General features: G+C 64.0%; 2 protein-coding genes across 9 annotated transcripts; one reads left to right on the forward strand and one right to left on the reverse strand.

Annotated features, from left to right (window-relative positions):
• The first annotated feature begins 122 nt into the window (after positions 1–122).
• OGG1 (8-oxoguanine DNA glycosylase) lies at positions 123–6,781 on the forward strand. Its single transcript, XM_037904657.1, has 7 exons — positions 123–282; positions 652–989; positions 3,913–4,092; positions 4,290–4,468; positions 5,237–5,384; positions 5,528–5,577; positions 5,732–6,781. The coding sequence occupies exons 1-7, from the start codon at positions 185–187 to the stop codon at positions 6,023–6,025; spliced, it is 1,287 nt and encodes a 428-aa protein (XP_037760585.1). The 5' UTR covers positions 123–184; the 3' UTR covers positions 6,026–6,781.
• CAMK1 (calcium/calmodulin dependent protein kinase I) lies at positions 6,738–23,958 on the reverse strand. Of its 8 annotated transcripts, none has more exons than XM_037904658.2 (12): positions 23,825–23,958; positions 21,950–22,143; positions 16,017–16,148; positions 14,535–14,609; positions 12,231–12,369; positions 10,682–10,808; positions 10,272–10,347; positions 9,888–10,000; positions 9,677–9,755; positions 9,321–9,408; positions 7,697–7,880; positions 6,738–7,518 (listed from the first exon to the last, which is right to left on the reverse strand). In XM_037904658.2, exons 2-12 carry the CDS (start codon positions 22,033–22,035, stop codon positions 7,451–7,453), a joined length of 1,167 nt encoding a protein of 388 aa, XP_037760586.1. In that variant the 5' UTR covers positions 22,036–22,143; positions 23,825–23,958; the 3' UTR covers positions 6,738–7,450. The 8 variants fall into 8 exon arrangements, with proteins under 8 accessions (XP_037760586.1, XP_037760591.1, XP_037760590.1 ...); XM_037904663.2 differs by having other exon boundaries at positions 6,738–7,515; positions 7,697–7,823; positions 23,825–23,957; XM_037904662.2 differs by having other exon boundaries at positions 7,697–7,823; positions 23,825–23,957.
• Positions 23,959–25,076: the final 1,118 nt, after the last annotated feature.

Consider the following 25,076-nt stretch of genomic DNA (forward strand, 5'->3'; position numbering starts at 1 on the left):
GGGCGTGGTCCGCCCAGGGGTCCCTGGGGGGCGGGGCCTGGGCAGTGCCAAGGGGCGGGGCTTAGGTAGGGCACGTCCCTGGGGCGGGGCCTGGGCCGCATGCGCGGGGGGCGGGGCTCGGTGGCCTCGGCTCGCCATAGAGTTGCCGGCGGCAGCCTAGAGCGCCGGCGGGGCGGGGGGCGGCATGGGGCGCGGCGGGGGCCCGGCGCTGTGGGGCCACCTGCCCTGCCGGCGCTCGGAGCTGCGGCTGGAGCTGGTGCTGCGCTGTGGCCAGGCCTTCCGGTCAGCTGGGGCGGGGGGAGCCGGGGGGCGGCTGGGGCGGGGTCCCGGGGCGTGGGGGGGCCCTGGGGGAGTAGGGGAAGTCTGGGGCGGGGGGGGCCCTGGGGCGGGAGGTAGTAGGGGAAATTTGGGGCGAGGGGGGAGCCTGGGGGGCGGCTGGGGAGGACCGTGGAGAGGCGGCTGGGGTGGCGCCCCTGGGCTTGGGGGGGCCCCTGGGGCGGGAGGCAGTAGGGGAAGTCTGGGGCTGGGGGGGGCCCCTGGGGCGGGGGGCAGTAGGGGAAGTCTGGGGCTGGGGGGGCCCTGGCTCAGAGCTGCCGCAGCCGGCCCTGGCCCTGGCCCTGGCCCTGGCCCTGACCGGCGGGTGTGTGTCAGCTGGAGGGAGAGCAGCGCCGGGCACTGGACCGGGGTCCTGGCGGGCCGCGTGTGGACGCTCAGGCAGACGGAAGAGCGGCTCTGGTACCTGGTTCACCAGGAGGAGGAGGAAGGCAGCCGCCCAGAGGCCACGGGGCAGGAGCTGCAGCCCAGGGGAAGCGACCCGGGGAGCCGGCAGCCTGAGGCCCCCGCCAGGGCGGCTCCGGGCGGCGCGGACGGCTGTGATGCCCAGCAGATCCTCCGTGACTACTTCCAGCTGGACGTAGGCCTGGCCGGGCTGTACCAGGCCTGGGGCGCAGTGGACCCGCACTTCCGGAAAGTGGCTGCCAATTTCCCAGGTATATGGGGGCCAGAGCCAAGGGCTGAGCTGGGGGAACGCGCACATGTCATGGCTCGCCTGGCAGGCGGACTGGGACAGGCGCGATGTCTCGCTGGGACTTTCGTCTGGCCAGTGCTCTGCACGTCCGGCCACCAGGGCTTTTCGCTGGGGGCCTGACTGGCAGAGCTCCGGGGGCCTGACCCGGAGAGCAGACACTGGCTACCTTGAGCTAAGGGCAGGAGCCTTCTTCTGTTGACCAAGCTGCATCTGGGCCGGGGCTGCTCGGTCAGCACAGCTCCCGCTCGCCGAGCCCTGAGCGATGCCATGGCCAAGGGCAGTTCCTCTCCTCTGGTCTGTGTGCCTCGCCCCAGCCGGGGCCCCCCCATATGCTTGCTGGCTCCTGATTGGTTCGTGGCTCTTCCCAGCTGTTCTGCTCTGCTCAGGGCTGAGTGGGCTTCTCCTAGGGCGGTGTCTGGGTGCCGCCCCTCCAGCAGGGGCTTGGCACACTGCCTCACCACCTGCTTCTCCCATGTCACACTGTGCTGAGCCACCCCGCTGAGGGGCGCCCAGGAGCAGGTCCCTGGTGGTGTACCTGGTGGGCTCTGGGTCACTTTCCCAGGTAGTAAGACCAGGCCTAAGCTCCTGGGGGCCTTTCTTGCCTGTAGGACCCAATCCCATAGGTCCTGATCCTTTCCAGTCTCCCTGCTTCCCAGGACACTGTTCCCTGTCTGTGGGGGCCTGTGCTCCTTGGCCCTCAATGTCCAACTTGCCAGTTGGCTGAGCTAAAGCACGTTTTGTGTGAATGGGCCCAGCTGGCCACGTGCCTGCTTGTCTCAGCAGATTTACCCCCCCACCATCTGTGGTCAGCAGGGATTGCCGATTTCCTGCCAGAGGAGCGATGAACATGCTGAACAGCATCTGGCTCTCACTGATTCCTGTGGAACCCCACTAGAAACGCCCCCATTCGATGGTGGCCCCCATGGACATCTGCTCTGGGAGAGCTGGCAGTTAGCCAGGGCTTACTCCACTTGACATGTATCTTATTGAGATGGTACAAGCAAACACCTTACAAAAGTTACGACAGTTACGTGTATCAGTCAAACATGGAAGCTCCTGAAAGAATGACATGTGCCGTGTGTCCCAAACACCGTGGGGCTGGCATTGATAATATTCCCACCCTTTAATTCCTTGTTAGCTGAATCCTGTATCAGCTTTTCCATTATTTTGCCTGGGGTTGATGTCAGGCAGATTGGCCTCTAGTTAGCAGGATATCCCGCTTGCGCTTTTTGAATATTGGCCTGACCGTAGCACTCATCTTGTCTTCTGGAATTTCCCAGCTCGTCCAAGATTTATTTAAAAGTAACATCAGTAGCCCAGAGATCTCAGTCAGCTCTTTTACGACTCTTGAGTGCCTGTTTTCTAGACTTGCTGATTTAAACATGTTTGTCCCTAATAGATGTTGTTTAACATCCTTCTTAAGTTACTAATGGACTGGAAAGTACTTCATCATCTTCATGTGACGTGATATGCTTCTTTCCAAACACAGAACAGTTATATTTACTGAACACTTCTGCCTTTTCTGCATCAGTACCAGTTTTACCATCTCTGTCTAGCAAGGGCTTATACTATTGGTTTTCTTTCTTTTATTCATAATATACTTAAAAACTCCTTCTTATTCTTGCCAGCCATGGATTTTTCCCTGGTTTCTTTAGCTTCCCTTATTCATTTTCTACATTTCATAACTTTACAGTTATAGAAATTGCCGTCTTTTCCCCATGTTTCTCATTTGTTTATTGTTTTTTTATTTCTAGTTGCTGCCTTGACTTCCCCAATGAACCGTGAAGCCCTTCTAGCCACAGCTGCCCTTTCTTAGCTGCAGAATCGTGGCATTTTGGCCACCTGATAAACTCTTCTTAAAGCACTCCCAATTTGTTACATTTTTTCAGTCTACATTTTTCCTTCTGATCTATTTCACTCATAGTCTTCCTCAGTTGTGGGGCATCAGCTGTTCGAAAGCACCAGCTCCCCAGTGTGGTTCTGGCACCACCTTCTTTCCTCTCCCTTGGTGCATGTCACAGTGAGTTAGCATTGCTTTGGGCAGCTGTCTGCCTCCCCTACCCCAGTGCCGATTGCCCTGGGTGTCTGGCTGCCTCGGCTCACTCAAGGTTCTCAGAATAGTCGGGGGGAAACAAACGGGCATCGCATGTCGCACAGATAAACCAGCTCATGCATTTCCCCCCAGTCCGTGTGAGCCTGGCAGGAGCCTGCTTGCCACAGGGCTGAGAACTGGGCAAGTCTCTGCCTCTGTCTCCCGTCCCTCGGCTTGGCGCAGTAGGGACAAGCAGCTCTGTTAGCGTGTGCTCTGCAGAGGGGGACGTTGTCAGCCCGCCCCGGTCAGTGTAGCGTTCCTGCTGACGGAGGCGCGTCACGGTCTGAATGCTGCCTGGCCCTGTTGCACCATGTGCTACCGGAGCAGTGTACCAGCCGCCCTGCGGCTTGGGCCCAGTGCAAGGGGGGAGCTCTCGGAGGGGCAAAGAGTGGGGCAGTGGGGCGGTGCTGCTCCAGGGGCCTGTGCAGGGTTGGGGTGCTCAGCAGGGTGGGGCACATGGGGCAGGAGGTTCTGGTGCTGCATACAGTCGCATCTCTCGGCTCAGCCGGTCCTTGTAAAGGCCAGAGGCTGAGGGAGGAGATGCGTGTGGAGCCCTGGCTGTGCCCTATGCCCCGCGGCTCGGGTGAATCTTGGCTCCTGCCTGTGGCTGGGGAGAGGAGCTGGGCTGGGGCCTGCCCAGGCTGGTTTAGTCACAGGCTGTGGGGGCCTGAGTCCTGCTGGGTGTTTGGCGCTGGCCGCAGGGAGGGGTGGTGACTATGAGGGCTTTGCGTGGGGCTGCCATGTGGAGGCCAGGCAGCACCTTCCCTGTCTGAGGCTGCCCTCTGGCCTGCAGGCGTCCGCGTGCTGCGCCAGGACCCCGTCGAGTGCCTCTTCTCCTTCCTCTGCACCTCCAACAACCACCTGGCGCGCATCACGGGCATGATTGAGCGCCTCTGCCGGGCCTTCGGGCGCCGTCTCTGCCAGCTGGACGCGGAGCCGTACCACGCCTTCCCCTCGCTGCAGGCCCTGGCCGGTGAGTGTGTCCGGCCCCCCAGCCTGCCGGCCGGCAGCCCCACCCCCTCCTGCCCCCCCAGCCAGCTGGCCGGCAGCCCCCTGCCCGCCCCTTCCTGTTCCCCCCCCAGCCAGCAGCCCTGTGCCCCTCCACCCCACCCCCACCCCCGGCTGCCAGCCCAGCACCCACCCTGTGGCTGACCTGCTGTTCTGGTGCAGGGGTTGACACTGAGCGCCGGCTCCGGGCTCTGGGCTTTGGCTACCGGGCAAAGTTTGTGAGCCAGAGCGCCCAGGCTGTGCTGAGGCAGTTTGGGGCCGAGGGGTTGCACCAGCTGCGCAGCACCCCCTACCCGGAAGCCAGGAGGCTGCTCTGCGCCCTGCCCGGCGTGGGAGCCAAGGTGAGTGCTGGGGCCACCAGGGGCTCAGCGCAGGCACCTGGCTCCTTTCACCTCAGCCGCCAGGCGCTGGGCCGGGGAACAGGGCCCCATCCTGCAGCATGCTGAGAGCTGGGGGGGCCACAGGGAGGTGTATGGCAGGAGAAGTTCAATGTAGCGGGCTGGGGGGCGCTGATGGCTGGGAGAGGGGGGCGCTGATGGCAGGGGGGCAGATGGGAGTGGGGGAGCTGATGGCTGGGGGGCAGGTGGGGGTGGGAGGGAGCTGATGGATGGAGGCGGGGGACAGATAGGGGGTGCAGGGAGCGGAAGGAGCTGATGGCTGCGGGAGGGGGGCAGATGGGGTGGAGAAGCTGATGGCTGGGGATGGAGGGAACTGATGGGGGGTGGGGGCAGGCAGGGGGCAGAGGGAGCTGATGACGGGGGGCAGAGGGAGCTCATGATGGGGGCGGAGGGAGCTGATGGCTGGAGGTGGGGGGCGGATGGGGTGGGAGGAGCTGATGGCTGGGGGGCGGACGGAGTTCATGGCTGGGAACGGGGGCGGGGAGAGAGCTGATGGCTGGGGGAGCTGGGGGTGGACGGGAGCTGATGGCTGGGGTGGAGGGAGCTGATGGATGGAGGTGGGGGGCGGATGGAGCTGGAGGCAGGGGGAGCTGATGGCTGGGGGGAGCTGGAGGCGGGGGGCGGACAGGAGCTGAGGGCTGGAGGCGGGGGGGGGAACTGAGGGCAGGGGGCAGGGCCTTACCCTCTCACCCCCCTCCCCCCCGGAGGCAGGTGGCGGACTGCGTGTGCCTGATGGCGCTGGACAAGGCGGAGGCTGTGCCCGTGGACACCCACGTGTGGCAGATTGCCCGGCGGGACTACGGCCTGGAACTGGGCTCAGGCGCCCGGAGTGTGACGATGCGCGTGCACAGTGAGCTCGGTGAGTGCCGGGGGGGTCACGCTGGCCCCCTCCCTGGGGAGCAGCTCAGCAAGGAGACGGGTCCCAGGGTGCAGACTGGCAGGGAGGCCGCGTGGCCCCAGAGGCTGCTCCCCGCCCCCCTCACTGGAGTTTTCTCTCCTCAGGAGACTTTTTCCGGAGGCTCTGGGGATCCCACGCAGGCTGGGCGCAGGCGGTGAGTAGTGCCTGGGGCATGTCCCCAGAGGGGGCCCCCCCACAGACACGGGACTGGCCTGCGGAGCGGGGCAGCCCACAAGGCCAGATCCCCCTTCCCACGGCTAGGCGTGCCCTCCCCACCCCCAAACTCCCCATCTCTCCCTGTCTCACAGGTTCTCTTCTGTGCCGATTTAAAGATGTTCCAGCAGAACCCTGGCACAAGTGTTGGGGCAAGGGGGGGCCCATCCCCAACAGCGGCTTCTCCGTCCCGTTGCAGACCCACCCCTGCCCTGGACGCAGGGGGGCAGGACTCGACTTCGCCTGCGGCCACAGGGACTCTGTACACAGAAGCAGCTCCAGCCACTTGTGTCCTGACTGGCAAATGCCACCGTGGGGCCAGCCGGAAGCGGCCCCGTGGGGAAAAGTGCCGCACCAGCCCCAGCCTCTCCCCACAGGGGGCGCTGTAGGGGGAGCTCCGGCTGCAGCTTTGCGGGGGAGGGCTGCTCGTGCCACCGGCAATGGGGGAAGGGGGCGATGACAAACCCGGGGGGGGGCGGCCTGGCTGTGTGGACAGGGTCTGTAACGCCGATTATCAGCATCCAAAGCGGCTGGAGGGGAAACTGGGGTGGGGGGCTCAGTGCGAACTCAGCGCGGTGGGTATGGCACCCACCAGGGCAAAGGGCCAGTCCTGGCTCAGCCCAGCGCCCCAAGGCACAAGCCAGGCAGAGGCTCCTGGAGTGGGGGGAAGAGCCCATGCGAGCCAGCACAAGCCAAGGCTGGGCCCTAACCCCGGTGCCCAGGCTCTAGACCGGCTGCAGCTGGGGTGCCAACGAGAGCTGCATGGGGGCTGCCCAGAGCTGCCGGGACTGATAGTGGGGGGCGCAATATGCCAGCCTGCTGCATGGGACCCGGGTGCTGTGAGCAACCCCTAGCATGGGGGGAGGGGGCATTTACCCTGCTGGGTCTGCCAAGCGTTCCCCAGTGCACTCAGCAGGTGACATGGATTCACCCTCTCCCCTCGGGTCCCCCTGCCTGGTGTCACAGGCTGGGGGGCTTGGGGTGTTGACCCAGCACAGCCTTGCCTTGGCCCAGCCATGGTGCGAGTGGATGGGGGGGGACTTTGCACCCCTCGTGTCTCCCCCCACGGAGCCAGGGCCCCAGTGAGCGAAGCTGCCGGGCTGCATTCACTGCTTTCCTTTAATACAAGCGTCAATGTAGAAACAGCCTTGCGTGGAAATTCTGCTTGAACATGCGGGAAGGGGCTGGGGACACAGGTGTGGGGGGCAGGAATGGGGGCTGCAGCTAGGTGAACCAGGCCCCTTGTTCCACAGCAGAGGCCAGCCCCAGCCCCACCCACTCACCCTGCAGCTTGGCTGCACCAAGCCCTACCCTCCCCACCCCCTCAGCAGAGCTAGGCAAGTAGCCTGCTCAGGGCCCCTTGTTGGGGGTCCAGCCGGAGTGCGAGCCCCAGCTCCGCCAGCTCCCTACAGCGGAGAGGGAGGGAAGGGGGCTGCAGTGGCGTGAGCAAGTACATGCAAGACCCAGCACGTTAGGGGGTCAGTGTGCCTGGCCCAGGGCTGCAGCCCAGGTGCGGCCCCAGGGGGGAGGCTGGGCCCTGGCTCTGCCCCAGGGGAGATGCTAGGCTCCTAGCCTGGACCCTGCAGCGGGGCGTCCGTGCCTCAAGCGCCAGCTGCGGTTGCTGTCTCCCGCGGAGGCTCCGGCCCGGGACAGCTCTCTGCGGTGCCCTGCCAGGGCTGCAGCCTGCGTCCAGTCACCCGGCTTGGATCATGGCAGCTGCAGCAATGAGATGCCAGCGCCACCACCCACCCCGGGCAGGTCGTCCCCAAGTTCGGAGCCCAGCCTGCCACGGGGCAGGGCCATGCTGGGTGCTGTCAGTCCTGGGGCGGGCAGTGAGAGCTGGGCCCCAGCGACCTGTCGCAGCCCCTGGAGTCTGACCCTGCTGGGAGAGAAGAGGCGATCAGACGCAGCGTTCCTGCCTGGGGGCTCGGCTCAGCCTGGCATGGGGAATATGGGCAGGGACGGGCTGGACAGGGGGATGTAGCCCTACCCAACAGGACCCACCCAATTCAACGTCCCCCGGGCAGAGTCCCTGGCCTGGCCGTGTCCTGGAGACTCACCGTTGCTGGTGCCAGCCTCCAGCAGGTCGCAGGGGCTGGGTGGAGTGGTTTGCCCGGGTCCTTCCTGGCTGGTTCCAAGCTGCAGCTTCCTCATGTGTCTCACCACGGCAGTGGCATTGAACGCTTGCTGCACCAGGACAGGGGGCTGTGAAGGGGTGCCGCTAATGGGGACTGGCTCCAACGCCAGCCCCAGGGCAGCAAACGCACATGAGCAGGGCCCTACTAAATTCATGGCCATGAAAAACACGTCCCGGACTGTGAAATCTGGTCTTTTGTGTACTTTTACCCTCTACGGTACAGATTTCACAGGGGAGACCCAAAAGGGAGTGGGGGGGGTGTCACAAGGTTATTTTAGGGGGTCGTGGTATTGCCACCCTTAATTCTGCTCTGCCTTCAGAGAGCGGCGGCTGCTGACGGAGGGCCCAGCTCTGCAGGCAGCAGGGCCGCAGTGAGGGGGCAATACTGGACCGTGCCACCCCTCCTTCGGCACTGCCGCCCTCAGCGCGGGGCTCCCGGCCAGCAGCCGTCGCTCCCCAGCAGCGCGGACACGGGGTAGCGGTACCCCAGAAATCCCCCCGCCCCTCCACGACTCCTTTTTGGGTCAAGACCCCGACAATCACAGCGCTGTGAAATTTCAGATTTAAATAGCTGAAATCTACAATTTTTAAAATCCTATGACTGAAATTGACGCAAACGCACAATGAATTTGGTAGGGCCCTGTACATGAGACAGCTGGCGGCCCCCTGCCGGGAGAGCCCAGAGCTCCCCCCACAACCAGCGCCCCACCCGCCCCCCACGGCACCCCCTGCCGGGAGAGCCCAGAGCTCCCCCCACAGCCAGCGCCCCGCCCCGCCCCGCTCCCCACGGCGCCCCCTGCCGGGAGAGCCCAGAGCTCCCCCCACAGCCAGCGCCCCGCCCCGCTCCCCACGGCGCCCCCTGCCGGGAGAGCCCAGAGCTCCCCCCACAACCAGCGCCCCGCCCCGCCCCCCACGGCGCCCCCTGCCGGGAGAGCCCAGAGCTCCCCCCACAGCCAGCGCCCCACCCGCCCCCCACGGCACCCCCTGCCGGGAGAGCCCAGAGCTCCCCCCACAGCCAGCGCCCCGCCCCGCCCCGCTCCCCACGGCGCCCCCTGCCGGGAGAGCCCAGAGCTCCCCCCACAGCCAGCGCCCCGCCCCGCTCCCCACGGCGCCCCCTGCCGGGAGAGCCCAGAGCTCCCCCCACAGCCAGCGCCCCGCCCCGCTCCCTACGGCGCCCCCTGCCGGGAGAGCCCAGAGCTCCCCCCACAGCCAGCGCCCCGCCCCGCTCCCCACGGCGCCCCCTGCCGGGAGAGCCCAGAGCTCCCCCCACAGCCAGCGCCCCGCCCCGCTCCCTACGGCGCCCCCTGCCGGGAGAGCCCAGAGCTCCCCCCACAGCCAGCGCCCCGCCCCGCTCCTCACGGCGCCCCCTGCTGGGAGAGCCCAGGACTGGCGGAGCCAGGAGGTCCCTCCCAGCCAGTACTGCTGCCCCACTCCCCACAGCGCCCCCTGCTGGGAGAGGCCAGGGCTGGAGTTGGGAGCGGCCAGGGTGGGGATGGTGATGGCGTAGCTGTGGGTTGCTGGGTGGGGGTGGGGGAAAAGGCACTCACTTTCCACTTGCTCTTGGCGAAGTTCTTTTTGATCTGTTCACTGACAGACTGGTGGATGTTCTTGTCCAGCGCAGTGTCCCCGGCGATCCTGAGACGGGCACAGAGGTGGGGGGGGAGTTGGTGCCCAGGGTGGCAGGATCCCAGCAGCTACCCCCTCCCACCCACCCACCCACACACACACACACACTGCTTAAAGGGCAGGCCCAGGAAGGCTGGGGCAGAGCAACCCAGCAGTGGCCGAGCCCCTGGAGCAGCTGGCCGTGGAGGGACAGTCCCTGTCCCGCTCCAGGGACACCATTGGGTGGGGTACTTTGTCAAAGGGGATCCCTGGGGGGGACAAGGGATGGGCCTCTTACCAGGGGTGCTGCAGGGCCTGCTCACATGTGAAGCGCTTGCTGGGATCCTTCTCCATTAAGTGCTGGATGAAATCTTTGGCTAGAACCAGAGAGAACAAACACCCATCATGGCACCTGCCGGGCCCTGCCCACCCCCCGCCCCATGTCACTGCTGGCCCCTGCCCACGCTCACTGCAGCCCATGGGGGAAGCAGAACCCAAGCCCCGCGCACCTGACTCGGAGATGTCGTCCCAGTAGGGCGAGTCGAATTCGTACTCGGCCCGCAAGATCTGCTCAAAGAGCTTCGCATCATTCTCGTCATAGAAGGGGGGGTAACCACACAGCCTGGGGGGGAGAGAGAGATCACTGCTGGGGGGGCGGGAAAACTGCACAGCCTTGGGGGGGGGGATGAGATCACTGCTCGGGGGAAAGTGAGAGATGGGGGGAGACCCGCACAATCGGGGGTGGGGGGAGAAATCACAGCTCGGGGGTAACTGCACAGCCTGGGGGGGAATCACAGGAGGGATCCAGGTAATGTACCCACCCAGGTCAGGGGGATTCCCCCCAGATCCCTGCGCCACCCACACCGCCCCCCCCGCAGCCCCGCAGTACCTACAGGATGTAGGCGATGACACCAATGGACCAGCAATCCACAGCCTTGCTGTAGGGCTTCTGGGCCAGCACCTCCGGGGCTGGGGGAGAGGGGGACAGCTGTGAGGATGGGGCTTGGTCTCCTTCGAGAAAGTTAATTACACGATACCCCCCGACAGGGAATCCCAGAGGGGGCAGAACCCCCTGCCAGGAAACCCCAACATGGGGCAGAACCCCCCTCCCCCTGGCCTCCGACAGGGAACCCCAATAGGGGGCAGAACCCCCCCTCCCCCGACAGAAAACCCCAAACGCAGGGCAGAACTCCCCCCCTCCCCTGACAGGAAACCCTAACCCGGCACAGAAGCCCCCTCCCAGGAAAGCCAAGGTTGGGTAGGGTGGGGCACCCTCCCGTCCCCCATACCCGGCATCACTCACCCACATAGCCGGGGGTCCCGCAGGCCGTGGACATGACGCTGCCAGAGCCCTCAATCTTTGACAGCCCGAAGTCGCTGATCATGATCTTGGAGTCCGGGTCCGGGCTGTAATAGAGCAGATTCTCGGGCTGCACCGAGCCAGTGGGTCAGCCAGGCCCCGGCTGGCTCCAGCTCCCCAGCCACATACGGCCCCCCACACGACAGGGCATCCTGTGTGCCCCACACTGCATTTCCTGCGTCTGAGGGGCTGGAGCACTCAGTGCAAACAGGAGCTTTGGAGAATTCACAGACACTCCATCTCGCAGACACACGAGACCAAAACTCTTCTGCGGCTCAGAACACAGCACCCTTGGGCCAGGCTCCTGAGACCGGGCAGAGCCCCCTTGGCCCCGGAGCGCGAGGCTGCGTAACTTCCCATCCCAGCACCCAGGCATGGGACTGCTAGAGCTGCGTGAGGCATTTCTAAGCCCAGGCAAACAGCATCTGCTCCTCTCAGCTCATTCTCGGTAGCGGCTGGGCTGGGAGGGGGCCTGGGCTAGGTGCAGCCTGGCAAAGTTACACGCCGGAGCACTGGGCCACCTTCCTGACCAGCGTAGCTCCCTACACCACCTGGAGCCCAAACCAGCCTCGTGAGCTCTGAGCCCTGCCCGCCCCCTGGGAGACGCATCGGCTGCTGCTTGCCCATGGCTGGCACCTCTGGCATCTGCAGAGAAACCAACATGCCCTGCAGGGCACCCCGGGACAAACGCAAGCCAGCGTATTTCAGAAAGTCCAGATTGAAGAGAAGGGCCCAGGATCCCTGTGAAGGCAGCTCCACGCACCCTTGTGCTGTATGGAAACGGCTACAGGCAACTGCCATAAAACTCTTCCGCAGCGGCCCCTGCCCTGTTCTACCGGGCAGCAGAGACACAGCCTCCGAAACCAGCCGCCCAGTGACTGCCAGCAGATCCCAGGTCCCAGGGGCTCCTGGCCCGCCAGCCAGCTCCTCTCCGCAGGTCTTTGGGCCGCCCTCGACCACAGCAGCAAACACCGCTCCGGACCCGAGCTTCCAGCGAGCGTGGGGCCAACAACCCAGCCACTGGGAAGTAAGTAACTCAGCTGCCAGCAGAGCCAGGGCACCCACAGACACCTCCCTGCAGGACACAGCAGAGCCCAGGTGACTCCCCGGACACAGCTAGGGGCCAAGCAGCATGAGGCAAATCCAGCAGCCACCCCCAGGGACCGTGCAGCAGCACGGCACACACCACTGGAACACAAGGCACGGTCAGCAAGAGCCTCACTCAACCCGCACAGAGACTGGGGAGACTCCTCGGTGCCCACCCCGGTGGAGAGAGGCAGAGCTGGTGCCCGGCATGGATGGCAATCAGATCAGAGCCCTCAGGCAGCCCTGGCCTGGGGCTCAGCCTGCCCCAGAACAGGCTCCAGGGGACAGGCCTTCAGTGACGCCTTGGCAGACCTGGTGCAGGCACTTGCCAGTGACGCTTTGGTGACTCAACCGCCGTGTTTAGCAGTGCCACACGGGCAGGGCCCCTCCCCAGCTGCTGGCTCACCTTCAGGTCCCGGTGCACAATGCCCATGTCGTGCAGGTACCGCACAGCGTCCAGGATCTGCCGGATCAGCTGGCTGGCGTCTCGCTCCGTGTAGAACCCCTTCTCCACAATCCGATCAAAGAGCTCCCCACCCGAGACCCTGCAGGTGGAGGGGAGAGCTCCAGGTTAGCCCCCGCTCCATGAGACGTGCATGTGTCAGGGACTAACCCCCTGCCCAGCAATGGTGGGACGTGCCAGTGAAATCCTTGCTGATCTTAAACACAAAAAAGAAGCTTACAAGAAGTGGAAGCTTGGAGAAATGACCAGGGAGGAGTATAAAAATATTGCTCGGGCATGCAGGAGTGAAATCAGGAAGGCCAAATCACGCTTGGATTTGCAGCTAGCAAGAGATGTTAGGAGTAACAAGAAGGGTTTCTTCAGGTATGTTGGCAACAAGAAGAAAGCCAAGGAAAGTGTGGGCCCCTTACTGAATGAGGGAGGCAGCCTAGTGACAGAGGATGTGGAAAAAGCTAATGTACTCAATGCTTTTTTTGTCTCTGTCTTCACAAACAAGGTCGGCTCCCAGACTACTGCACTGGGCAGCACAGCATGGGGAGGAGGTGACCAGCCCTCTGTGGAGAAAGAAGTGGTTCGGGACTATTTAGAAAAGCTGGACGAGCACAAGTCCATGGGGCTGGATGCGCTGCATCCGAGGGTGCTAAACGAGTTGGCGGGTGGGATTGCAGAGCCATTGGCCATTATCTTTGAAAACTCATGGCAATCAGGGGAGGTCCCGGACGACTGGAAAAAGGCTAATGTAGTGCCCATTTTTTAAAAAGGGAAGAAGGAGGATCCTGGGAACTACAGGCCAGTCAGCCTCACCTCAGTCCCCGGAAAAATCATGGAGCAGGTCCTCAAGGAATCAATTCTGAAGCACTTAGAGGAGAGGAAAGTGATCAGGAACAGTCAGCATGGATTCACCAAGGGCAAGTCATGCCTGACTAATCTAATTGCCTTCTATGACGAGGTAACTGGCTCTGTAGATATGGGGAAAGCAGTGGACGTGATATACCTCGACTTTAGCAAAGCTTTTGATACGGTCTCCCACAGTATTCTTGCCAGCAAGTTAAAGAAGTATGGGCTGGATGAATGGACTATAAGGTGGGTAGAAAGCTGGCTAGATAGTTGGGCTCAACGGTTAGTGATCAATGGCTCCATGTCTAGTTGGCAGCCGGTATCAAGTGGAGTGCCCCAAGGTTCAGTCCTGGGGCCGGTTTTGTTCAATATCTTCATAAATGATCTGGAGGATGGTGTGGATTGCACCTTCAGCAAGTTTGCAGATGACACTAAACTGGGAGGAGAAGTAGATAACGCTGGAGGGTAGGGATAGGATACAGAGGGCCCTAGACAAATTAGAGGACTGGGCCAAAGGAAATCTGATGAGGTTCAACAAGGACAAGCGCAGAGTCCTGCACTTAGGATAGAAGAATCCCATGCACCGCTACAGACTAGGGACCGAATGGCTCGGCAGCAGTTCTGCGGAAAAGGACGTAGGGGTTACAGTGGACGAGAAGCTGGATATGAGTCAACAGTGTGCCCTTGTTGCCAAGAAGGCCAATGGCATTTTGGGATGTATACGTAGGGGCATTGCCAGCAGATCGAGGGACGTGATCGTTCCCCTCTATTCGACACTGGTGAGGCCTCCTCTGGAGTAGTGTGTCCAGTTGTGGGTCCCACACTACAAGAAGGATGTGGAAAAATTGGAAAGCGTCCAACAGAGGGCAGCAAAAATGATTAGGGGACTGGAACACATGACTTACGAGGAGAGGCTGAGGGAACTCGGGATGTTTAGTCTTCAGAAGAGAAGAATGAGGGGGGATTTGATAGCTGCTTTCAACTACCTGAAAGGGGGTTCCAAAGAGGATGGATCTAGACTGTTCTCAGTGATAGCAGATGACAGGACAAGGAGTAATGGTCTCAAGTTGCAGTGGGGGAGATTTAGGTTGGATATTAGGAAAAACTTTTTCACTAGGAAGGTGGTGAAACACTGGAATGCGTTACCTAGGGAGGTGGTGGAATCTCCTTCCTTAGAGGTTTTTAAGGTCAGGCTTGACAAAGCCCTGGCTGGGATGCTTTAGTTGGGGATTGGTCCTGCTTTGAGCAGGGGGTTGGACTAGATGACCTCCTGAGGTCCCTTCCAACCCTGATATTCTATGATTCTATGTGTCTGTCAGGGACTAGCCCCCGCCCCAGCTGCCTCCAGCACCAACACAAGCGCGTCCCCTCCCCCCTCTGCCAGCCAGGGAGCCCCATTCCCCCACTCACAGCTGCATGATGAGGTAGAGGTGACCCCCACTCTCGTAAATGTCATCCAAAGCCACAATGTTGGGGTGCTTGATCCTGAAAGAAAGACGGGGAAACGGCTTATGAGATGGGGGGCTGGAGATAGGGGGCTGGAGACAGGGGGCCCCACAGGTGAGATGGGGGACTGGAGACAGGGGGGCTGCGGGGAAGATACGGGGCTGAAGATGTGGGGGCCACGAGTGAGACGGGAGGCTGGAGATGGGGGTGCTGAAAACAGGGGGGCTGCAGATGAGACAGGGGGCTGCAGATGAGTAGGACGTGGGGGCCACGGGGCAGATGGGGGGGCCACGGGGAAGCTGGAAATGGGGCAGATGGAGACAGGGGGACCTCAGGGGAGATGGGGGCTGCAGGTGAAGCGATGAAGCGGCCGGCCCTCGCAGGCGACAGGCCCTGCACAGGGGTGCTGTTCGCTCCTGCATGGACAGAGGCTTCAGCGGTCACAGGCCAGGCCAGGCAGATGGCTCAGCCTGGCCCTGGGTCCTGCAGCCCAGCCAGGAGTGGGCAGGTGTCCCTAGAGCTGGGGGCACTGCATCCTGGGGCACAGAGCAGCCTGGGGGCCATTCCTGGGCATCACAGGTCTCCTCCCACGGACCAGAGGTGTGGCGCAGGGGTCACCTTTGCTCTCTGCTCAGTCTTGCTCTGCACCCCACCACCCTGAGGCAGTCGCCTGCCCCACAGGAATGCCCTGGGGTACAAGGCTCCCCAGCCCGGCCCCTGGCGCCAGGGCGCGGGGGCAGGAGGCCACGTGGTCAGGACTGTCCTGCCCCAGCTCCTGGGGCCCAGAGGGGCCATGGGCAGCCGTGCCCAAGCGAACGCAGCTCTGCAGGCTGCCGTGCCTAGCAGGGGCAGCCCAGCCCACGCAGCACCAGGCTGCTGACACTCCCCACTCCTCCTGCAGGCCCTGGGCCTGGCAGCGCCAGCCTGCAGAGGAGTTTCTTTGGCTGGAACACGCAGACCAGGCCCCACGCTAACCTGCTGCCAGAGGGTCCCCCCGCTGCACTCCCCAGCCCAGCAGCGGGCGGGACCAGGGGTGTCGCAGCCGGGTTTTGGCCAGGCGGGCCGCTCGCCCAGGAGTCCCAGGACACGGCCGGTTCAGGCACGGCAGGGACATCACGCGGCTCCAGCCTGGGGTTATTTTGAGAAAGACTCTGATAAGCGGCCCAGATGCCTGGATGTGGCTGCCCGGAGGGGAGTGGCAGGGCTCTGTGAGCGACCCGCCAGAGGAGATTCTCTGGCCCCTCGTGGCACAAGGCGCTGGGCAGGCGGCCGTGCTGGTGCAGACCCGGGGCTGCCCGGCCGCGGGCGGAATGGGGCCAGCGTGCTGGAGGGATGGTCACTCTCACGAAGGCGCATGCTCCGAGGACGGGGGTCAGCCAGGCCAGCCCTGCGCCCATGGCACATGCAGAGCCCGGCAGTCACACTGCCCAGGCCGGCAGCACCTACTTGTGCAGGACGGCGATCTCGTTCTCCAGGCTGGTCTCCTTCCCCTCCAGGGCCTTCTTCGCAATGCACTTAATGGCCACCAGCTTCCGGCTCGTCTTCTCCTCGGCCAGCACCACCTCGGAGAAGGCTCCCCTGGGGAGAGAGGGGGGTGAGCTGGGACCAGCCCCGCAGCCGTGCCTGGCTGTCCCAGGGCGGGGCTGAGCCGCCAGAGGGCGCTCAGGACGGGGGGAGCTGGGGGGAGCCCGGGCGTGAGCAGCACAGCTGGCTGCTGTTGGCATGGTAACAGCCGGAAACCCCAGCTAGTTCGAGAAGAAAAGGAGGCCCGGGGGGAGGGGGAGGCCGAGATGCGAGGCCCGAGTGCCGGGGGTCACACCCGGGCCTGGACCTGCACAGGGCTTTGGGCTTCCCCCGCCCTCTGCGGCAGGGTCAGGACACGGGGCTGTTGCCGAGGGCCCATCCGGGAGCAGAACGAGCCCTGGGCCCTGGCCGGCGGCTCCCCCAGAAACAGCGGGGGTAGGAGCCCGGCCCCGTGCCCGCCCTCGGAGATGCCAAGCTCTGAGCCTCCTCCCCTGCTGCTGTGCCGGGCTGGGGCGTGCTGGGAGCCCAGGCCGGGCCGGCCAGCGCGGGAAGGGGCCTAGCTGGGCTCCGTGGCGCCTGGCTAGCAGGACGCAAGCAAGTCACAGTGGGCCAGGCAGCACTGCGTCCTTGCCCCACACTCTTCCGCACCCCCCCACAGGCTGCCTGCAAGGAGCCAGCCCTGATAATTCATCCCCTTCCACTCTGACTGCGAAAGCCCCACCGCTCTCCCCAGGCAGGCCACACCCAGTGCTAGCGCCCTGAGCCAGCCCCCGGCCAGGAGTCCCTGCATAACCAGTCCCCACGCGCCCCCCCAGAGCCAGCTGCACCTCGGCACCAGGCAGGGGTCCCTGCATAACCAGTCCCTGGATAACCAGTCCCCATGCTCCCTTTGGGTGCCGCTCTCGTGGCTTGCCCTGAGCCCCAGCCCGCCCCCCGTCATGGGCCCGGCAGCGAGCTCCCCTGCCAGGTTCAGAAGCAGCAGGTGCCTGCGCCCAGATGGGCTGCCCAAACTGATGCCACACAGCTTGGCTGGGCAGCTGTTTGCACAGGAACATCCTGATCCAGCCCAGGGGCCAGGCCCGAGATAAGGGCGGATTGGAGCCGCCCGTGGCAGCTGGGAAAGGCCCGGCCAGGGAGCGCATGGAAACCAGCTGCACCAGGCTTGCCCCACCCAAGCCAGTACCAGGCAGTCGCACCCCAGACCCCACTGGGCCCTGCAGAGGCTCAGACCCCTGCTCCTCCTAGCCAGGAACAGGGCACTCCGGCGCACAAAGCCAGGCAGCTGGGCCAATGGGGGAGGAGAAGACGGCACCCGGAGGCCCAGATGATGGGCTGGCACCCAGGACAGCGCAGGACTGGTGCTCTCACAGAGCTGCTCCGGTGCTCAGATGGGGGGATTTAGCAGGAATTCCAGGCTCTGCCCCGCCAGGTCTGGCACTCACGCACCATCCATCTGGAGAGGCTGGAGCTTAGGATGACTTGGAAAGGGACTGGTTTCAGAGTAACAGCCGTGTTAGTCTGTATTCGCAAAAAGAAAAGGAGGACTTGTGGCACCTTAGAGACTAACCAATTTATTTGAGCATAAGCTTTCGTGAGCTACAGCTCACTTCATCGGATGCATTCAGTGGAAAATACAGAATGTATTACAATGTAAGGAGAGTGATCACTTTAGATAAGCTATTACCAGCAGGAGAGTGGGGTGGGGGAGAGAAAACCTTTTGCAGTGGTAAACACCCATTTTTTCATGGTTTGTATGTATAAGAACATCTTCTGTATTTTCCACTGAACGCATCCGATGAAGTGAGCTGTAGCTCACGAAAGCTTATGCTCAAATAAATTGGTTAGTCTCTAAGGTGCCACAAGTACTCTTTTTCATTTTGGAAAGGGACTGGTAGCCAGCACCTCTGCTGGAGCGCTGCTGAGCAGGCTGGCCCTAGTGCCCCAGCCAGCCAGCTCCAGCCTGCCTGCTGCTGACCCATGGCCAGCTCTCTTTTGACTTGCTCACTTGGGCTGTAAACAGGAAAAGGCAGAGACACCAGGGCCCAGGTTTCCGGAGAGGACAGGAAGTGAAACATAGTTTATCTAATACTGTGACATCTGTAACCCCAGTCCCCTGGGAGCCCCATACTGCCCCATCTTTCAAACCCAGTCCCTAGGATCCCCACCCATGGACCCCCCTGTGCAAACCCCAGCCCCTAGGATCCCTGCTTTGCCTACTCCCACTGCCGCATGGAAATCCCAGGCCCCTGGGTTCCCTGCACTGCCCCACCCCAGCCCAGGGAAGAAGTCACTGCGTACGTTCATCCAGCTCCTGGCTCCCCAGAGGCCTGCAAACAGCCCTGTGCGAGGGGAGTTGGGGATTATACAGAGGGGAGAGACCAGCCCCAGGACCCTGCCAGTGCAGAAAGCATCATTCCCCCAGCGCAGACGGGGGGCTGCCCCCTCCCCACTGGTCAGCGTGATGGGCGGCGAGCTCAGCACCAGCAACCGAGACGTGGCCACGGGTTTCGGGGCATCCCAGCGAAGCAGCGTTTGAAGGAGGGCTGCGCAAGTGGACAATGAGATGGCTTTGGAGATGTTTGCGGGAGGGGCAGCAGGGGAGAAAGAACAAAGGGGCTGGTTTGAAAACCCCACAAGTGGACGAGGGAGGCTGGCCTGGGGGCCGCTCAGAGGCAGGAGTCTGCTCAGCAGCCAGAGAGAGAGTGGGGGTCAGGTGGGGATCCACTGCGAAGGGCCTTGGAAGTGCAGACCCAGCTCATGGTGCATGGGGTAGAGCCAGGGGAGCCAGCGGCTCACAGCCCCCCCCAGGGCACACCCCCAGCAGTAGCTCAGGGCAGAGCTGGACGTGTGGGGCAGGCGGAGCCGGGCTCAGCCAGTGCAGGGACCAGATGCCATGGCAACGAGGGCCCAAGGCCCAGTGCGCTCAGCAGGGGCCTGGTGAGGAGCTTCCTGCCCAGCTAAAGGCAGCAGGGAGGGGGGCCCACAGGCAGGAGGAAGGGGGGCTTTCAGGGGGGTCGCTGTGACTCCTGCTCTCTGTGTGGGAGGGGCACTGCCATGGGCAGGGGTGGAGCTGAGACTCTGGGGCAGCACAGCAGATGGGGTTTTGGTGGGAGCCCCCCTGCAGGAAGCCCCAAGCCCTTGCCCAGCCCACGGGGAGCAGCCCTACGCCTTGCAGCCAGGAGGGCCAAGCGGGTGCTCACCAGAGCCGGGAGCCCGAGGAGCAGCTGCAAGGCAAGCCCTGAGCTGGGGGCTCCGAGGGGTACGCCGGCTGGGGCCGGGGCCGGCGGGGAGAGCCGCCCAGGGAGCTGGCTCTGGACAGAGGGGGAGTAGGACCTACATGCAACTGACTGCACCCCCCGGCCACCTGTGCCCCTGAGAGCCCCCCACAGGAGTGCCAGTCGTTTGAGTGGGGGAGATGGCACCACCCGCCCCTACGCAATGCCCAGCTGGTAGCAAGCCCGGGGGGGAAGGTTCTGGGAGCCCCTCGTTCTGCTGGCAGCCCGAGCCGTTGTGGGCCGTTTGTGGGACCCTCATGGCAGGATATTACGGGACACTCCTGTTGCTGTGTTTTGGGTACAGAAGTTGTGGGGCTGCACCGAGAGGACTCAGATGCAAACTGCTAAGGCTGGCCCCAGTGGTCCACAGACGGGCTTGCTGGCTTCCCTCAGCGGGACGCTCCATCGGTGCTGAGTGCCACTGGGCAGAACTCGGTCTGTGCGGAGGCCCTGCTGGGTGACGGCACCAGACCCACAGTCCTGGAGTCCGGACAGGAAGGCCAAGCCAAGAGCGAAGCAGCTGCCTAGGGAAAGCCTGCCCAGCCTAGAATGGCAGCTGGTGAAGGGGCAGGGCAGCTGGGGAGGAGCTGGGGACCAGCCTGCGAGTGGTGGGGAGCTGCGGGGCTAAAAGCCTGCCTGCAGGGCCCACATTGTTCATGGCTGCCGCAGGCAATCACAAGTCCTGGGGCCCATGAATTCTGCCCCATACCCTCCCCCACCCCCTATCAGCCTGGAGCAGACGTGCAGACACTGCCCATCAGTGTGATCGCTGGGCCTGTCTTAGTTGGAGGTAACCCCCATTGGTGAGGGGGGGCCTTCCCTGGGGCACTGGGGCCCTGCTCCATTTGTTGGGGGGAGGCTTTGGGGGATCTGGGTACAGCTTGTGAAGGCTGATTCCATGAACTCTCTGGAGAACTCCGGCCCAGGGCCCGGCCTCCGGCACTTGCTGACAGGGACCATGGGGCGGCTCCGGGAGCGGCTCCGGGACAAAGATGCTGTGAACATGGAATGGCTCAGTCCTGGCCATGCAAAGGATCTGCTGAAAGGCCTAGTGAGGCTGAAAGAGACCAGCTCTCCCAGGCCGCCGGCAGGGAGCAGAGCCAGGGAAAGAGAGAGTTTAGAGGCCGGCTGAGCGTTGGGGCCCACTGGAGGAGAGCAGGTCAAAGACCCAGAGCTGCAGGGGCAGGGAGCATGGGCACCAGGAGGCGGTGCTGGAGGACAGGTGGGCTGAGGGCCCTGGCAGGACGGAGCGACTGGAGGGCTCTCAGAGCAGAGGGGTTTCATGCAGGCTTGGCATGGATCTCCCCAGGAATAAAGCGGGTGTGTGAGAGAGTCCCCGAAGGGTGACATGGAATGGACGTGCCCCTAGGGAGGATGTGTTTAGGGTCTGGGCGTGAAGGGTGGGGGAGTCAGGCCTGGTCTCGGGGCCTAGGGAGCTGGGCTCATGGCCCCACTCCTGAGCAGGGGCACAGCCCGAGTCAGGCCAGTGCCCAGATACAGAAGCCCGGTAGGCGTGGACCAGGCATTTGCCCTACTCCTGCCTGTAATTCACACATTAATCCAGCGTTAAAGCTTTAGCCAGCCTCAGAGGGCACCACCCTGCTAACCCCATGGCTGAGCCCCAAAACCACCTGTGTCGTGCCAAGCCAGGGAGCGCAGCGCCTGGCAGTGCCACTCCAGGTGGGCACATGGCTGGTTCCCCACCCAGGAGGGGATCTCTTGCCCAGCTGGATGCCTGGCCAGCCCCAGCCCCATTTCACCCCACCAGCACACTGAAGGGCTCTGTCAATATTGACCCAACCACTCGGCATCAGTGCTGAGCCTTGGGCTAATATTTGAGGCAGCAGGTTTCCGTCCTGTGTTGGTTCCTCCCCCCCCTCCCCCCTCCCCAGCCCCAGCGGAGCCCATGGGGGAGGGGCACAGGGCCACCATCTGGGGAGAAAGCAATGGCTCCAGAGCTCCCGGGGACATCCCTGCTCCCCACAGTGCCCCCCAATGGGACAGGCTGGGGCTGGAGCAGTTCGGAGCTCCCCCCATAGCCAGTGCCCTGCCCCGCCCCCCCTCACAGCACCCCCTCCTGGGAGCTCCCCAGAACCAGCATCCTGCCTTGCCCCCACAGCACCCCCTGCTGGGAGCTCCCCCCACAGCCAGCGCCCCACCCCCCTCACAGTGCCCCCTCCTGGGAGCTCCCCCGACAACCAGCGCCCCCTGCTGGGAGCTCCCCCCATAGCCAGCGTCCTGCCCCACCCCCACAGCGCCCCCTCCTGGGAGCTCCCCCAACAGCCAGCGCCCCCTGCAGGGAGCTACCCAGAACCAGCGTCCTGCCCCGCCCCCACAGTGCCCCCTGCTGGGAGCTCCCCCCATAGCCAGCGCCCTGCCCCGCCCCCACAGCGCCCCCTGCTGGGAGCTCCCCCCACAGCCAGCGTCCTGCCCCACCGCCACAGCGCCCCCTGCTGGAAGGACTGGGGTTACAAGCCCTCCCCAGGGCAGACAGGCCGCAAGGCCGGGGCGGGCAGGGCGACATGGTAAGTGCAGAGACGGATCCGAGCACCGGGCTGGGCAGCAGCTGGTCTGACTCACGTGCCCAGGGTCTCCCGGAACTCGTAGATCTCCCGGATGTCCTGGGCTCTCTTCTTCCAGCTCGGCCCATCCTCACCCAGAGGCATGATCCTTCCCGGGCCGGCTGTCAGCCGCCTTCCCGGAGGGGCAGTGGGCAGCGCGCCCCAGCAGGCCTGGCGCGGAGCAGCAGCGTGACGGCACCACGCTCAGGGCCTGTGCGGGGCAGCAAGCAGGGGGTGGCATCAGAGCAGAAGAGCCTGTGCCTGCCCGGATAGGAGCTCGAGCTGAACCAGCAGAGCTGAGGGGTCAACGACTGGATCAGCCAGGCCGGGAGGGCGAGGCCGGCCCACGGGCCGAGCTGGGGAAGGGGCTGGGAGGGCCGGGCCAGGCCGGGCCCACGGGCCGAGCAGGGAAAGGGGCTGGGAGGGCTGGGCCCACAAGCTCAGCCCCTTGGGAACCCCCAGGAGTCCTGGTCACCCCCGGTGTGGTACGCGCCCAGACCCATTGCCACTCTCACCGGTGGGAGGGGCGAGGGGGGTAGGAGTCTGCCTCAGCAGAGATCAGGGCCATGGCCAGCAGCCACATGGGCTGGGCCCCAGGGCAATGCCAGGGCACGGGGCTCTTCACCCTACCACCTCCCTGGGTCGCCAGGGCCCTGGCCCCAGCCTCTTCAGCCCGGCCAGTCCTGCCCCTGGCCCCAGCCCTGCTCCCAGCCTCTTCCACCCAAAAATCAAACTTTGCTTTTTTTAAACTAATTCCCTCACAGTCGGCATGACAACAGCAGCCGCTCCAGGGAGTGCCCCAGAGCAAAGGTGCAAATCATACGAACATGAGAACGGCCAGACTGGGTCACACCAAGGGTGCATCCAGCCCAGTGTCCTGTCTGCCGACAGTGGCCAGGGCCAGGTGGCCCAGAAGGGCTTGTACAGATCAGGAAATCCGCAAGGGATCCCTCCCCTCGCCCATTCCCAGCTTCCGGCAAAGATCCCCCCAGCAGCCAGGCCAGCGAGGCCCTCCCGCCCCTTCCCAAGCCCTGGGGCCCAGTCCAGCCGTCCCTGCCCATTAGCTCACACCCCACAGAACCTGCCAGACGCCCACGCCTGCCAGTGGCGGCCAGGCCCTGCATCGCACAACATGCCAGGCCAGCGGGAAGGAGCTCAGGGGCACAGTCAGGGCACCAGCAGGCTGAGGGCACACCCAGACAGGTAGCAGGCCCACAGGGAGTGGGGCGTGCGCACAGTTCCCCCCCATACATGCACACGAAAACACAAATACCCATGGGTGTGGAAGCACACACGTACACAGATCACATGCACAAACACAGAGCTCTCCAACCACACATGCATGCACACACAGATCCATGCACACACACTCACACACAAATATACACATGCGCACACAGGGATCCCTGCACACACAGGCTTGCACATATCTGCGCACACACAGAAGGATCCTTGAGCGCATGCACACAGACCACTGCACACACAGGCCTGTGAGCACACACGCACGGAGATCCCTGTGCCCACACACGCACCTGCACCCCGTGCACACACACACACCTGCATCACACACACACTCTGCAAGCACACACACAGAACCACCACCGCACACACAGTGTGCACAAACACACGCGTACCCCCCGCACACACAAACGGCTCACACACGCACCCCCCGCACGCACACCCCGTGCACACACACGCACCCCATGCACATGCATACACACGCACACACACACGCACCCCGCACACCCTGTGCACACACAGACTGCACACCCCACACGCACGCACACCCCGTGCACACACACGCACCCCATGCACATGCACACACACGCACCCCGCACACCCTGTGCGCACGCACACTGCACACCCCGCGCGCACGGCCCCGCACGGCCCTTACCGCGCGCCCCGCTCTCCCGCGAGCCGAGCCCGAGAGCGGCCGCAGCTCCCAGCGGCCAGCACCGCCAGCCCCAGTGACGTCACAGCGAGGCGGGGCTTGCTGCGGGGCGGCCAATCCGAGGCCGGGATCTGCCTGGCGACGGGATTAAACTAAAATTAGCTGGGGGGAGGGGCGGGGCGGCTCCATTCACAGGCGGGGGGGGCCCAATCCCGCCTCCTCCCCCAGCCGGACCCACTGAGAGCCCTGAGACCGGGGGGTGCGACCCCCCTGAACCCCTAGTTCCAGCGCCTACTAGGGCGGCGCCCCCGCCCCGCAGGGCGCCCCCTTCTCCAGATTGCCCCACGCGGGGCCCCCTTCTCCAGACCCCCCCCCACAGGACCCCCCTTCTCGATTGCCCCACGCGGGGCCCCCTTCTCCAGACCCCCCCCCACAGGACCCCCCTTCTCGATTGCCCCACGCGGGGCCCCCTTCTCCAGACCCCCCCCCACAGGACCCCCCTTCTCGATTGCCCCACGCGGGGCCCCCTTCTCCAGACCCCCCCCCACAGGACCCCCCTTCTCGATTGCCCCACGCGGGGCCCCCTTCTCCAGACCCCCCCACAGGACCCCCCTTCTCCAGATTGCCCCACGCGGGGCCCCCTTCTCCAGACTCCCCCACAGGACCCCCCTTCTCCAGAGCCACCCTGCGGGACGCCCCCCCACACTCCTGCCCCGTGAGAGCCCTCCCCCTCCTCCAAAGCGGCCACATGGGTCCCTCCCACCCCCCCCCACCCCCGCTCCAGGCCACCCCATGGAACCCCCCCAGAATCCCCACACACCCCAGCCCCAGGCCACCCCATGGAGTCCCCCCACCAATCCATTCCATTTCTCCAGGCCCCTTCCTCATGCCTGCCCCCGGGGGCCTCCACTCACCCCTTTGCACGTCACAGCCCCCAGCTCCCTCCCTGGCGCACTTGTCACAGGACCAGCCAGCCGGGCCCAGGCCCAGAGTAACTTGTCCTGGGGGGTTCCCCGTAGCTCCTCAGGCTGCAGGGGCCCTTCTCTCTCTCATGCTCCCAGATGCTCCCTCCTGGCCCCCCTTTCAGCCTACGGAGGCACCACCCTTGGACAGCAGAGGGTCGCCTAAAAGCTCTTTCCTCCCTGCTGTAAACATGCTACCTGTCAGCATCCTGAAACGCCCCGGTTCTCCTGTCAGGACAGAGGGAGAACGGGGGTGCCTACTCTGCCTTTTCTAGCCCATTCATTCTCCAGGC

This window comes from Chelonia mydas, chromosome 7 (assembly GCF_015237465.2).
Source record: "Chelonia mydas isolate rCheMyd1 chromosome 7, rCheMyd1.pri.v2, whole genome shotgun sequence".
Taxonomy (NCBI): domain Eukaryota; kingdom Metazoa; phylum Chordata; order Testudines; family Cheloniidae; genus Chelonia; species Chelonia mydas.